The following is a 13649-nucleotide window of genomic DNA, read 5'->3' on the forward strand; positions in this document are numbered from 1 at the left end:
TTCCTGCTGCAGCCAGCTGGCAGACATGGCCAGGACACTGGGGGCTCCCGGGATGGTGCTGTCCATCACAGGAGGGCACCTGGACACTCCCTGCTGCTGTCACCCGGGCTGCTGAGCTCCGGCAGGTGTGCCCCTCTGGGTGCTGCGCCAGGAGTCTGGGTCGGTGGCCCTGGGCATGGGGCATGGAGGACCCTGCCCACCCAGCCACGCAGGCTCTGGCTTCCTGTCCTCTGAGGACACAGCCGTCATGGTCGTGGACAGTGACATGGTACCCGTCTCATCTGGAGTCCAGGTTTGGGCTTCTGGAGGCCAGGGCGGGGAGCCAGGACGTCAGAGGGGAACAGTACTGACCAGAGGTGCAGGCGACGTCGGGGGGGACCGGAACACGAGGAGGGGTTCCCAGGGACATCGCAGGTGGGGCTTGGGGGACATGGGGGTCTCCGCCATCTCCTGCCTCGGCCCTGGTGCCGGCTCTCCTTGGCGTCCCTGCCTCAAGCCCAGGGGTGGCACAGGCTCCCTCTGAGGCCAGGGGTGGTGACACTTGGGCACAGGTACAGGCCTCCCAGGTCAAGACCCCTGGGTTTGGCTCCCAGCTGGACACAGGGACCTCAGGAGCAGGGGTGGGGGCCCTGCGGAGGCACCTGCAGCGGGTCACTGCCCTCCTGCCGGCTCCCTGTGGACGGCCAGACCCTCTCCCTTGAACACCCTGGCCTGGGGCTGGGGGCACTGGCTCCTCAGGATTCCGTGTCCCCGGGGGGTTCCCAGGGAGCCCTCCACCCCTTACATCAACCTGATGTCCGGTCAGGTCCATCCCTCCCTGGGCGTGTCCCCAGCCTGCGTCTGGGGGTCTTCTGGCCGAACCGCCCAGTCCACCCGTGAGAACACGAGTGGCCTCCACAGCTGCCCAGGTGCAGAGGCTGTGGCCGCGGCCTGGAGTGGACTCCTCGGGCGCAGGCCAGCTGGGCATGGAGGGTCTGGCCACAGTCCTGGGTGCCACTGGCTGGGCGGCGGAACACACCCAGCAGGGGCTGAAAATCCTTAAACTCTTTATTCAAAAATACAAACGGGCCGCGGGCGGCAAGCTGCACAGCGGGGAACCGTCTCCGCACGCCCGTGCGCAGGACCGCACCCCGGAGCGCGGAATGTTCGCGGCCCACACGCTGCGGGAGGGCGCTCAGCGCGCGGGCGGCGTCAGGGCGCGGGGAAGGGGCGCCGTCCAGGGTGCGCACCCGGGCGACCCGCGGCTGACCCTGGCAAGCGTCCGCGGCCGGCGGCCTCTTCTCGGACAGCGTCAGCCCCTCGGGCGCCGGGGACGTGCGCGCCGTCGACGACCCTCGATGACCTCCGCGGTGAATAAATAAACATCATCACTCGTACAAACCACTCGTGTCCACAAGAGGACAGTCAGCAAAACGGCCGCTGGGGACGGCCGCGAGGGCCTCACAAGGGCTGCAGGTCGTCGTCGCCACACGCGAACCCGTACAGGTCGACGTCGCCCAGTGGGGTGGGCGCCTCGAAGAAGGGCCTCTGGGCCAGCGGGGACCGCAGCGCGCTCAGCTTCTGGTCCACAGGGCTGAGCTGCCCCTCGTACCTGCAAGGAGCGGCCGGTGAGGACCGCGGGCGGGAGCCCTCTCCCCCTCAGGGCCGCACTCGCTGGAGACCGCGGGTTGCGGGTCAGCACAAGGCTCCCAAGGGGAGCGGGCAGGGCTCTGAGCCGGGGAGGTCCAGCCCGCCCCCGCCCCCGCCCCCGCCCCCGCCCCCGCCCCCGCCCCGGGGCCTCGGCCCAGGAGCTCCCCAGGGTGGGAACTGGTGGCCTCGGGTCTCCCCAAAGCCTAAGGCGGCTGTTCCCTGCAGGGCGACTGCCAGGGCCCAGGTGGGCTTGTCAGCCGGTCAGTCCCTGCGAGCTGAAGAGAGGACCCCAGGTAGCCAGACGGTTTCCAGAAAGGGGGGTGACCCGGGTCAGCACAGGGGGCCGGAGGCTGCTGACCCGCACTCCCACAGCCAGGAGGCAGCAGCCGAGCACAGGCACCTGCTGGTGGGCACCGGCTGCGTCAGGAGGGAGGGTGGCAGGACACACAGGACGTGTCACTGGCCACAGCTGCTCCACAAAGGGAAGGGACAGGGAAGTACTGGGAGCAGGGACCCGAGGGGTCAGTGACCTGGGGGACATGGGGACACAGCCCGGGAAGCAGAGGGCCGACAGGACAGGACTGGGCCTGCGGTTCACAGGGCCGGTCTCAGGAGCGCTCCTGAGGGTGGAGGACGCAGGCTGGACACCAGCACTGGACCTGCCAGGATGAGATTCGCTGGCTCAAGGATGTCCAGCGATCATCGTCCAGAGACAGGACCCCAGCGTCCAGCCCAGGAATGGAGGGGGTCTCTGCAGCGGGAGCCAGGGGACACCAGGGAGGCAGCCCCCAGGGTTGTGAGAAGATCCCTGAACTAAAGACCAGCCGGCGTGAGCGTGTGGGGCCACTGCGTCCTGCGTGTCAGGAGTGACCGGGGAGGCACAAGCCAAGACACAATGGGGACGGGCAGACTCCTGGGGGGCAGCTCCCCACCGCGCTGGTGCCTCATCCGGGTGCCACTTGGTGCCCCTGGAGCCCAGCCAGGTGGCCCCAGGGACTTGGACTCCACAGATGGCCCTGGACAGCCAGGAGGCCGGGCCTTGGGGTCTCCCACACACTGAGGGGCTGAGCCAGGCCCAGGGACCCTTGCGCCAGGGGACCTCCGGCGGAGCCTCAGGCTGCAGTGGGCACCGGGGCAGCCCATGCTGCTGGCAGAGTGGCCTGGGCCTGCCCTGCCCAGAGCGCCGCCGTGCCCCCAACGGGGTATGCGAGAGCCTCGCGCCTCGGGCCTCAGGAGCGCCAATGCCAAGGCCCAGCTGGGCCCAGGACGGGCAGGAGGCCAGTCCCCCAGACCTGGGGCGAGCAGACCGTGGACTGGGCCCGGGTGGAGACAGCCGTGCCCTCTGACCTGTCAACCCTGCCCGCGGCAGCCCAGGGAGAGGGCCCGCCGGCCACACTGGACTCGGCCTCCCGTCCAGTCCCCTGCCAACACGCACAGCCGGATTCACCAAGGCCCCGGCCGCAGGTGGGTGTGCCCGCTCCCGGGTGCGGCCTGGTGACAGGAGAGACGTCGGCTGATGTCAGAGGTGACCAGGGCAGCAGACGTCAGGGCTCCCCAGGTGCGCCCCGGCATCAGGGTCCGGCTCGGAGGTCAGCACCAGCGTCCCACCACACAGGAGGCCGGGCCCTGCCCTCCCACTCCGCCCGCGGGGGCGCTCACCCGTCGTCCCAGGGCTCCCCGGCGGCCTCCTCGGCCACCAGGATGTCGTACTCCTCGGCGGCGAACCTCTCCCAGTCGGACAGCTCGGGGCCCTCGCTCTCGCCCTCCTGCGGGGGAGAAGGAGGTGGGGGTCGGGAGGCCGCGGCTGCCCGCGGTCAGGGCACCGGGGGGCGGGCGGCCGCGCACCCACTCACCCGCAGCAGGGAGGCCTGCTCTTTCTGCTCCTGGTCCAGGTACTTCTCGATGTTGAAGAAGGTGTCGAAGAAGACGTGGGCCAGCTTGCACTCCTTGAGGTCGCGCAGCGTGATCCTGCCTGCGGACAGAGGGACAGGGCGAGGCAGGGCCTCTGGAGCCAGGCCGGGGGCTGAGGGCGCGGGGGCTGAGGGCGCGGGGGGCTGAGGGCGCGGGGGGCTGAGGGCGCGGGGGCTGAGGGCGGGGGGGGGGGGGTGCTTGTGCCCCAGGTGCAGCCAGAGGACTGGCTCACGCAGCCCAGCCAGCTGAGCCCCTGAGGCCCTGGGCCAGCAGCCCTGCTACCCTGAGTGCCCAGGGGACAGAACCTTGGGTGGTGCAGGACCCCTCCTCTCTCTAGGGTGCAGGGTCCTCCTCTCTCTAGGGTGCAGGGACCTCCTCTCTCTAGGGTGCAGGGTCCTCCTCTCTCTAGGGTGCAGGGTCCTCCTCTCTCTAGGGTGCAGGGTCCCTCCTCTCTCTAGGGTGCAGGACCCCTCCTCTCTCTAGGGTGCAGGACCCCTCCTCTCTCTAGGGTGCAGGGCCCCTCCTCTCTCTAGGGTGCAGGGCCCCTCCTCTCTCTAGGGTGCAGGGCCCCTCCTCTCTCTAGGGTGCAGGGCCCCTCCTCTCTCTAGGGTGCAGGGCCCCTCCTCTCTCTAGGGTGCAGGGCCCCTCCTCTCTCTAGGGTGCAGGGCCCCTCCTCTCTCTAGGGTGCAGGGCCCCTCCTCTCTCTAGGGTGCAGGGCCCCTCCTCTCTCTAGGGTGCAGGACCCCTCCTCTCTCTAGGGTGCAGGGTCCTCCTCTCTCTAGGGTGCAGGGCCCCTCCTCTCTCTAGGGTGCAGGGTCCTCCTCTCTCTAGGGTGCAGGGCCCCTCCTCTCTCTAGGGTGCAGGGCCCCTCCTCTCTCTAGGGTGCAGGACCCCTCCTCTCTCTAGGGTGCAGGACCCCTCCTCTCTCTAGGGTGCAGGGTCCTCCTCTCTCTAGGGTGCAGGGCCCCTCCTCTCTCTAGGGTGCAGGACCCCTCCTCTCTCTAGGGTGCAGGACCCCTCCTCTCTCTAGGGTGCAGGGCCCCTCCTCTCTCTAGGGTGCAGGGTCCTCCTCTCTCTAGGGTGCAGGGCTCCTCCTCTCTCTAGGGTGCAGGGCTCCTCCTCTCTCTAGGGTGCAGGACCCCTCCTCTCTCTAGGGTGCAGGGACCTCCTCTCTCTAGGGTGCAGGGTCCTCCTCTCTCTAGGGTGCAGGGTCCTCCTCTCTCTAGGGTGCAGGGTCCTCCTCTCTCTAGGGTGCAGGGTCCTCCTCTCTCTAGGGTGCAGGGACCTCCTCTCTCTAGGGTGCAGGGCCCCTCCTCTCTCTAGGGTGCAGGGACCTCCTCTCTCTAGGGTGCAGGGACCTCCTCTCTCTAGGGTGCAGGGTCCTCCTCTCTCTAGGGTGCAGGGTCCTCCTCTCTCTAGGGTGCAGGGCCCCTCCTCTCTCTAGGGTGCAGGACCCCTCCTCTCTCTAGGGTGCAGGGTCCTCCTCTCTCTAGGGTGCAGGACCCCTCCTCTCTCTAGGGTGCAGGGACCTCCTCTCTCTAGGGTGCAGGGTCCTCCTCTCTCTAGGGTGCAGGGTCCTCCTCTCTCTAGGGTGCAGGGTCCTCCTCTCTCTAGGGTGCAGGGTCCTCCTCTCTCTAGGGTGCAGGGTCCTCCTCTCTCTAGGGTGCAGGGTCCTCCTCTCTCTAGGTTGCAGGGCCCCTCCTCTCTCTAGGTTGCAGGGACCCCTCCTCTCTCTAGGGTGCAGGGACCCCTCCTCTCTCTAGGTGCAGGGACCCTCCTCTCTCTAGGGTGCAGGGTCCTCCTCTCTCTAGGGTGCAGGGACCTCCTCTCTCTAGGGTGCAGGGCCCCTCCTCTCTCTAGGGTGCAGGGCCCCTCCTCTCTCTAGGGTGCAGGGACCCCTCCTCTCTCTAGGGTGCAGGGTCCTCCTCTCTCTAGGGTGCAGGGTCCTCCTCTCTCTAGGGTGCAGGGACCCCTCCTCTCTCTAGGGTGCAGGGCCCCTCCTCTCTCTAGGGTGCAGGGCCCCTCCTCTCTCTAGGGTGCAGAGACACCTCCTCTCTCTAGGGTGCAGGGCCCCTCCTCTCTCTAGGGTGCAGGGACCTCCTCTCTCTAGGGTGCAGGGCCCCTCCTCTCTCTAGGGTGCAGGGCCCTCCTCTCTCTAGGGTGCAGGGCCCCTCCTCTCTCTAGGGTGCAGAGACACCTCCTCTCTCTAGGTTGCAGGGCCCCTCCTCTCTCTAGGGTGCAGGGCCCCTCCTCTCTCTAGGGTGCAGAGACACCTCCTCTCTCTAGGGTGCAGGGACCCCTCCTCTCTCTAGGTTGCAGGGCCCCTCCTCTCTCTAGGGTGCAGGGCCCCTCCTCTCTCTAGGGTGCAGAGACACCTCCTCTCTCTAGGGTGCAGGGACCCCTCCTCTCTCTAGGGTGCAGGGCCCTCCTCTCTCTAGGGTGCAGGGCCCCTCCTCTCTCTAGGGTGCAGGGACCTCCTCTCTCTAGGGTGCAGGGCCCCTCCTCTCTCTAGGGTGCAGGGACCTCCTCTCTCTAGGGTGCAGGGCCCCTCCTCTCTCTAGGGTGCAGGGACCCCTCCTCTCTCTAGGGTGCAGGGTCCTCCTCTCTCTAGGGTGCAGGGCCCCTCCTCTCTCTAGGGTGCAGGGCCCCTCCTCTCTCTAGGGTGCAGGGTCCTCCTCTCTCTAGGGTGCAGGGTCCTCCTCTCTCTAGGGTGCAGGGTCCTCCTCTCTCTAGGTTGCAGGGCCCCTCCTCTCTCTAGGGTGCAGGGCCCCTCCTCTCTCTAGGGTGCAGGGACCTCCTCTCTCTAGGGTGCAGGGACCCCTCCTCTCTCTAGGGTGCAGGGACCTCCTCTCTCTAGGGTGCAGGGTCCTCCTCTCTCTAGGGTGCAGGGCCCCTCCTCTCTCTAGGGTGCAGGGACCCCTCCTCTCTCTAGGGTGCAGGGTCCTCCTCTCTCTAGGGTGCAGGGCCCCTCCTCTCTCTAGGGTGCAGGGACCCCTCCTCTCTCTAGGTTGCAGGGCCCCTCCTCTCTCTAGGGTGCAGGACCCCTCCTCTCTCTAGGGTGCAGGACCCCTCCTCTCTCTAGGGTGCAGGGCCCCTCCTCTCTCTAGGGTGCAGGGTCCTCCTCTCTCTAGGGTGCAGGGCCCCTCCTCTCTCTAGGGTGCAGGACCCCTCCTCTCTCTAGGGTGCAGGGCCCCTCCTCTCTCTAGGGTGCAGGACCCCTCCTCTCTCTAGGGTGCAGGACCCCTCCTCTCTCTAGGGTGCAGGGCCCCTCCTCTCTCTAGGGTGCAGGGTCCTCCTCTCTCTAGGGTGCAGGACCCCTCCTCTCTCTAGGGTGCAGGACCCCTCCTCTCTCTAGGGTGCAGGGCCCCTCCTCTCTCTAGGGTGCAGGGTCCTCCTCTCTCTAGGGTGCAGGGCCCCTCCTCTCTCTAGGGTGCAGGACCCCTCCTCTCTCTAGGGTGCAGGGCCCCTCCTCTCTCTAGGGTGCAGGGCCCCTCCTCTCTCTAGGGTGCAGGGTCCTCCTCTCTCTAGGGTGCAGGGTCCTCCTCTCTCTAGGGTGCAGGGCCCCTCCTCTCTCTAGGGTGCAGGACCCCTCCTCTCTCTAGGGTGCAGGACCCCTCCTCTCTCTAGGGTGCAGGGCCCCTCCTCTCTCTAGGGTGCAGGGCCCCTCCTCTCTCTAGGGTGCAGGGACCCCTCCTCTCTCTAGGGTGCAGGGCCCCTCCTCTCTCTAGGGTGCAAGGCCCCTCCTCTCTCTAGGGTGCAGGGCCCTCCTCTCTCTAGGGTGCAGGGCCCTCCTCTCTCTAGGGTGCAGGGCCCTCCTCTCTCTAGGGTGCAGGGCCCTCCTCTCTCTAGGGTGCAGGGACCTCCTCTCTCTAGGGTGCAGGGCCCTCCTCTCTCTAGGGTGCAGGGACCCCTCCTCTCTCTAGGGTGCAGGGACCCCTCCTCTCTCTAGGGTGCAGGGACCTCCTCTCTCTAGGGTGCAGGATCCTCCTCTCTCTAGGGTGCAGGGCCCCTCCTCTCTCTGAGGTGCGGGGAGCCCCTCCTCTCTCTAGGGTGCAGGGTCCTCCTCTCTCTAGGGTGCAGGACCCCTCCTCTCTCTAGGGTGCAGGACCCCTCCTCTCCAGGCCTGGTGTGAGGCCAGCCCTCCTGCCCTGTGACCTCGGAGGACGGGGAGATGACAGGGCTGGGACAGCTGGGCGGGACAGTGGACCTGGTGGTGTCCACACCGGGCTGAGCCCTGCACTCCAGCGCCCATCCCCAGCGATGGCACGTGCTGCCCCTGGGACACCCTCAGTGAGGACCTGGCCCCAAGTCCACAGGATGGGCCTTCCCGTGGCCTCCTCGGTGTCCACCCGTGCTGCAGATGGGGGCCCCGTGCTGGCCCCTGGCAATGGGCAGCCCACTTGGGGGTCTCCTTGCAGGCTCTCCTACTGTCCCTGCCCTGGGTCTGCTCCCTGTCCCTCCCGGGGTCGCCCCACACGCCTCACCTTCGCTCTGCGGCTTGACCAGGTCTAGCATCTGGCACAGGCAGTCCTCGAAGGGCAGGGCCTCGATGGCCATGCTGTCCAGCCTGCGGCACTGCTCCTCGTAGAAGTACTCCAGCTCAAACATGGACAGCACCCCGTCCCCATCCAGGTCCATGCACCGGAACCAGTACTCGATGCTAGTGTTGGGGGGCCGTCAGCTGGGCTGCCAGGGACACGCCCACCCAGGCCCAGGCTGACCAGGACGGGGACACGCCCACCCTGCACAGGCTAACCAGAACGGGATACTCCCACCCCTGCACAGGGTAACCAGAACGGGACACGCCCACCCTGCACAGGCCAACCAGGAGGGGACACGCCCACCCTGCACAGGCCGACCTGGTCGGGACACGCCCACCCTGCACAGGCTGACCAGGACGGGACACGCCCACCCTGCACAGGCCGACCTGGACGGGGACACGCCCACCCTGCACAGGCCGACCTGGACGGGACACGCCCACCCTGCACAGGCCGACCTGGACGGGGACACGCCCACCCTGCACAGGCGGACCAGGACGGGACACGCCCACCCTGCACAGGCAGACATGGACGGGACACGCCCACCCTGCACAGGCCGACCTGGAAGGGACACGCCCACCCTGCACAGGCTGACCAGGACGGGACACGCCCACCCTGCACAGGCGGACCAGGACGGGACACGCCCACCCTGCACAGGCCGACCAGGACGGGACACGCCCACCCTGCACAGGCCGACCTGGACGGGGACACGCCCACCCTGCACAGGCCGACCTGGACGGGGACACGCCCACCCTGCACAGGCGGACCTGGACGGGGACACTCCCACCCTGCACAGGCCGACCTGGACGGGGACACGCCCACCGTGCACAGGCCGACCTGGACGGGGACACGCCCACCTTGCACAGGCCGACCTGGACGGGGACACGCCCACCCTGCACAGGCCGACCTGGACGGGGACACGCCCACCCTGCACAGGCGGACCTGGACGGGGACACACCCACCCTGCACAGGCCGACCTGGACGGGGACACGCCCACCGTGCACAGGCTGACCTGGACGGGGACACGCCCACCCTGCACAGGCTGACCAGGACGGGACACGCCCACCCTGCACAGGCCGACCAGGACGGGACACGCCCACCCTGCACAGGCTGACCTGGACGGGACACGCCCACCCTGCACAGGCGGACCAGGACGGGGACACGCCCACCCTGCACAGGCGGACCTGGACGGGGACACTCCCACCCTCACAGGTCGACCTGGACGGGACACGCCCACCCTGCACAGGCGGACCTGGACGGGACACACCCACCCTGCACAGGCGGACTAGGACGGGGACACGCCCACCCTGCACAGGCAGACCTGGACGGGGACACTCCCACCCTCACAGGTCGACCTGGACGGGACACGCCCACCCTGCACAGGCTGACCTGGGGCCTACAGGAGCAGATGGCAGGGAAGGGGGCGGGGTGGGGGCCCCCGCATGCGCCTCCGAGGGAACCCGAGCTCCTACCTTGTTGGGGTCTTCTTGTCTTCCTCAGAGATGAGAAACCAGACAAAGTCAGCGTAGCTGATCTTCCCTTCCTTCTGGACTTTTCTACCTCTGCGTCCAGGAGGGAAGACAGGGTGGTGTCAGGGAAGGAGGGGTGGAGGAGGGAGGAGGGAGGGGTGGAGGAGGGAGGGGTGGAGGAAGGAGGAATGGAGGCGGGAGGAATGGAGGCGGGAGGGGTGGAGGAGGGAGGGGCTGAGGAGAGAGGAGGGCGGGGCCGAGGAGAGAGGAGGGAGGGGCGGAGGAGGGAGGGGCGGAGGAGAGAGGAGGGGCGGAGGAGGGAGGGGAGGAGGAGGGAGGGGCCGAGGAGAGAGGAGGGAGGGGCCAAGGAGGGAGGAGGGAGGGGCCGAGGAGAGAGGAGGGAGGGGTGGAGGAGGGGGGCCGAGGAGGGAGGGGCCGAGGAGAGAGGAGGGAGGGGCGGAGGAGGGAGGAGGGAGGGGACGAGGAGGGAGGGGCCGAAGAGAGAGGAGGGAGGGGCGGAGGAGGGAGGGGAGGAGGCGGGAGGGCCGAGGAGAGAGGAGGGAGGGGCGGAGGAGGGAGGGGAGGAGGAGGGAGGGGCCGAGGAGAGAGGAGGGAGGGGCCGAGGAGAGAGGAGGGAGGGGCCGAGGAGAGAGGAGGGAGGGCCGAGGAGGGAGGAGGGAGGGGCCGAGGAGGGAGGAGGGAGGGGCCGAGGAGAGAGGAGGGAGGGGCGGAGGAGGGAGGGGCCGAGGAGAGAGGAGGGAGGGGCGGAGGAGGGAGGGGCGGAGGAGAGAGGAGCCGAGGAGAGAGGAGGGAGGGGTGGAGGAGGGAGGGGTGGAGGAGGGAGGGGTGGAGGAGGGAGGGGCCGAGGAGAGAGGAGGGAGGGGCTGAGGAGAGAGGAGGGAGGGGCCAAGGAGGGAGGGGCCGAGGAGGGAGGAGGGAGGGCCGAGGAGGGAGGAGGGAGGGCAGAGGAGGGAGGAGGGAGGGCGGCCGGGAGAAGGAAGCAGTGGAGGACTGGGGAAGGAAGGGCGTGTGGGGGACTTGGGGGTGGGACATGCGGGGTCCTCCAGCCCTAGGAGAGGTGCTGCGTGCCGCCCGCTCCCCCTGCGCACAGGAGCAGGCTGCAGGGGAGCATCTGCAGGGCAGCGGGCTCAGCAGGGCAGCGGGCTCAGCAGCCTGCGGCGGGCTGAGACACGGTGTCAGCGGTGGACAACACACGGGTGCCTGAGCCAGCCCTCGGCCAGGACCCGGCCCGACAGGCGGCTCCCCTCTCTGACTGCATGACGGGGTCACCCGCCCCACGGGAACGGAGGGCCACATCAGGAAGGGCGCAGAGGACTCGCACCCGCTCCCGGCAGTCACCCACTCTGGGAGGGCGGGGAGCGGAGGGCCACCTACCTGGTCACGGCGCCCGAGAAGATCCTGTCAATCATCTTGGAGGAAATGGCTGCAAGGGAAGAGCGGGCCGTGAGCACAGCGCGGGTCTCCAGCAGCGGGGCGCAGGTTCTCCCAGGCCGACACCGGCACCGGCCGCAGCCTGTGCTTCCCGCGCTGTCCTCGAGCGCAGCCCGGTCACCGTCGCTGCCCATCGAGCCCATGCGCCGTGATAAGGAAGCAAAACCCTTCAGAGAACAGCTCAAGTGAAGCCGTCCCGAGTGCCCAGCTCCAAGAGACGACCACACGCCGGGGAACCGCCCAGTCCTGCAGGCCGGAAGCCCTGAGGTCCAGGGTGGGCAGGGCGGGCTCCTCCGAGGCCTCTCCCCTGGGCTTGCAGCCGCCGTCTTCTCCCTGTGTCCTCCCGGGGCCGTCCTCTGTGTGCGTCTGTGTCCTCCTCTCGTCCTCTACGAGGACCCCAGTCCTGCTGGGTCAGGGCCGCCCTGGGGACCTCACTGCACCCCACACAGCCCCTTCTGAGGTCCTGGGTCAGGGCTGCTACCTAGGAGTTTTGGAAGGACAAAATTCACCCCTAACAGGCACCATCAACGGGACAGTGACCCCAAGTCTGCCCTCATCCCTAGAATCACCTGCTTGACCAAACACCCGGCGTGGAGACAAGGATGACCCGTGTCCTGCCTCAGTGCCTGGGAGGGGGCCTGGTGTGGGGACAGGGTCTCTGCAGGGGTCATTAGTGCAGGGTCCTGAGGTGGGCTCCTCCTGGGTCAGGGGCCTCATGCAATGGCCGTGTCCTCCCAAGAGACAGGTGGGGACACAGGCCCAGAGGAGGAGCCCCGTGGAGACGGAGGCAGAGAATGCAGTGAGGGGCCACCAGCCCAGGGCCAGCTGGAGCCCAGGAGCTGGAGAGGCAGGAGGAGCCCCCTGGAGCCCTGGAGGGGGCTCAGCTGGGGACGGGTCTGCGTCCTGTGCCTGGAGTTTTGGCTGCTCCTGAGAGTGGGACCTTGGCCGGGAGCCTCGGGGACGGGCGCGGCCCACAGGTGCTCTGCAGGCTAGTGGTCTTGGGAGAGGGAAGGCCACAGAGGGGACGCCTCCCATGCAGCTGCCCCGACGCAGCTGGGGCCTCGCCGCCGAGGGCAGAGCTGGTGCTGGTGCCCTCCCCCGCAGGCAGGCACAGCCGAGGAAGGCACGGACGACGGGCAGGGAGCGCCAGGCCCGTGGCCACCAGGGCAGGGGCCACCTCTGACTGCCTGCTGCCTGTCCACTCCACGGAGCTCACCCAGTCACCAGGGTCCCGAGGACGCCCTGGCAATCTGACAACAGCGTCACCCTGCTTCATGTGTCCCCAAGGGCCTGATCACTAGGAAGGGGAGGTGACCTGCACACCTGGGGTCAGCAGTGTCCTAGGACCTGATCACTAGGAAGGGGAGGTGACCTGCACACCTGGGGTCAGCAGTGTCCTAGGACCTGATCACTAGGAAGGGGAGGTGACCTGCACACCTGGGGTCAGCAGTGTCCTAGGACCTGATCACTAGGAAGGGGAGGTGACCTGCACACCTGGGGTCAGCAGTGTCCTAGGACCTGATCACTAGGAAGGAGGTGACCTGCACACCTGGGGTCAGCAGTGTCCTAGGACCTGATCACTAGGAAGGGGAGGTGACCTGCACACCTGGGGTCAGCAGTGTCCTAGGACCTGATCACTAGGAAGGGGAGGTGACCTGCACACCTGGGGTCAGCAGTGTCCTAGGACCTGATCACTAGGAAGGGGAGGTGACCTGCACACCTGGGGTCAGCAGTGTCCTAGGACCTGATCACTAGGAAGGGGAGGTGACCTGCACACCTGGGGTCAGCAGTGTCCTAGGACCTGATCACTAGGAAGGGGAGGTGACCTGCACACCTGGGGTCAGCAGTGTCCTAGGACCTGATCACTAGGAAGGGGAGGTGACTGCACACCTGGGGTCAGCAGTGTCCTAGGACCTGATCACTAGGAAGGGGAGGTGACCTGCACACCTGGGTCAGCAGTGTCCTAGGACCTGATCACTAGGAAGGGGAGGTGACCTGCACACCTGGGGTCAGCAGTGTCCTAGGACTGATCACTAGGAAGGGGAGGTGACCTCTGCACACCTGGGGTCAGCAGTGTCCTAGGACCTGATCACTAGGAAGGGAGGTGACCTGCACACCTGGGTCAGCAGTGTCCTAGGACCTGATCACTAGGAAGGGAGGTGACCTGCACACCTGGGGTCAGCAGTGTCCTAGACCTGATCACTAGGAAGGGGGTGACCTGCACACCTGGGGTCAGCAGTGTCCTAGGACCTGATCACTAGGAAGGGGAGGTGACCTGCACACCTGGGGTCAGCAGTGTCCTAGGACCTGATCACTAGGAAGGGGAGGTGACCTGCACACCTGGGGTCAGCAGTGTCCTAGGACCTGATCACTAGGAAGGGGGGTGACTGCACACCTGGGGTCAGCAGTGTCCTAGGACCTGATCACTAGAGGAGGTGACTGCACACCTGGGTCAGCAGTGTCCTAGGACCTGATCACTAGGAAGGGAGTGCTGCACACCTGGGGTCAGCAGTGTCTAGGACCTGATCACTAGGGAGGGGAGGTGACTGACACACCTGGGTCAGCAGTGTCTACGACCTGATCACTAGGGAGGAGGGGTGACACTGCACACCTGGGGTCAGCAGTGCTCCTAGTAGCCTGATCACTAGGA

The 13649-nt window shown here is 67.5% G+C and overlaps 1 protein-coding gene across 1 annotated transcript in view; it reads right to left on the minus strand.

Annotated features, from left to right (window-relative positions):
• Positions 1 to 1029: 1029 nt before the first annotated feature.
• Positions 1030 to 13649, minus strand: part of LOC143639781 (serine/threonine-protein phosphatase 2A regulatory subunit B'' subunit beta-like) — a 39652-nt gene continuing 27032 nt past the window's right edge. Inside the window, 6 exon segments of the mRNA XM_077107846.1 lie at positions 1030 to 1591; positions 3289 to 3395; positions 3483 to 3601; positions 8025 to 8200; positions 9551 to 9640; positions 10943 to 10991. Coding sequence (XP_076963961.1) covers positions 1441 to 1591; positions 3289 to 3395; positions 3483 to 3601; positions 8025 to 8200; positions 9551 to 9640; positions 10943 to 10991 — 692 coding nt within the window. The 3' untranslated portion in view covers positions 1030 to 1440.

This window comes from Callospermophilus lateralis, chromosome Y, assembly GCF_048772815.1.
Source record: "Callospermophilus lateralis isolate mCalLat2 chromosome Y, mCalLat2.hap1, whole genome shotgun sequence".
In the NCBI taxonomy this organism is placed as follows: domain Eukaryota; kingdom Metazoa; phylum Chordata; class Mammalia; order Rodentia; family Sciuridae; genus Callospermophilus; species Callospermophilus lateralis.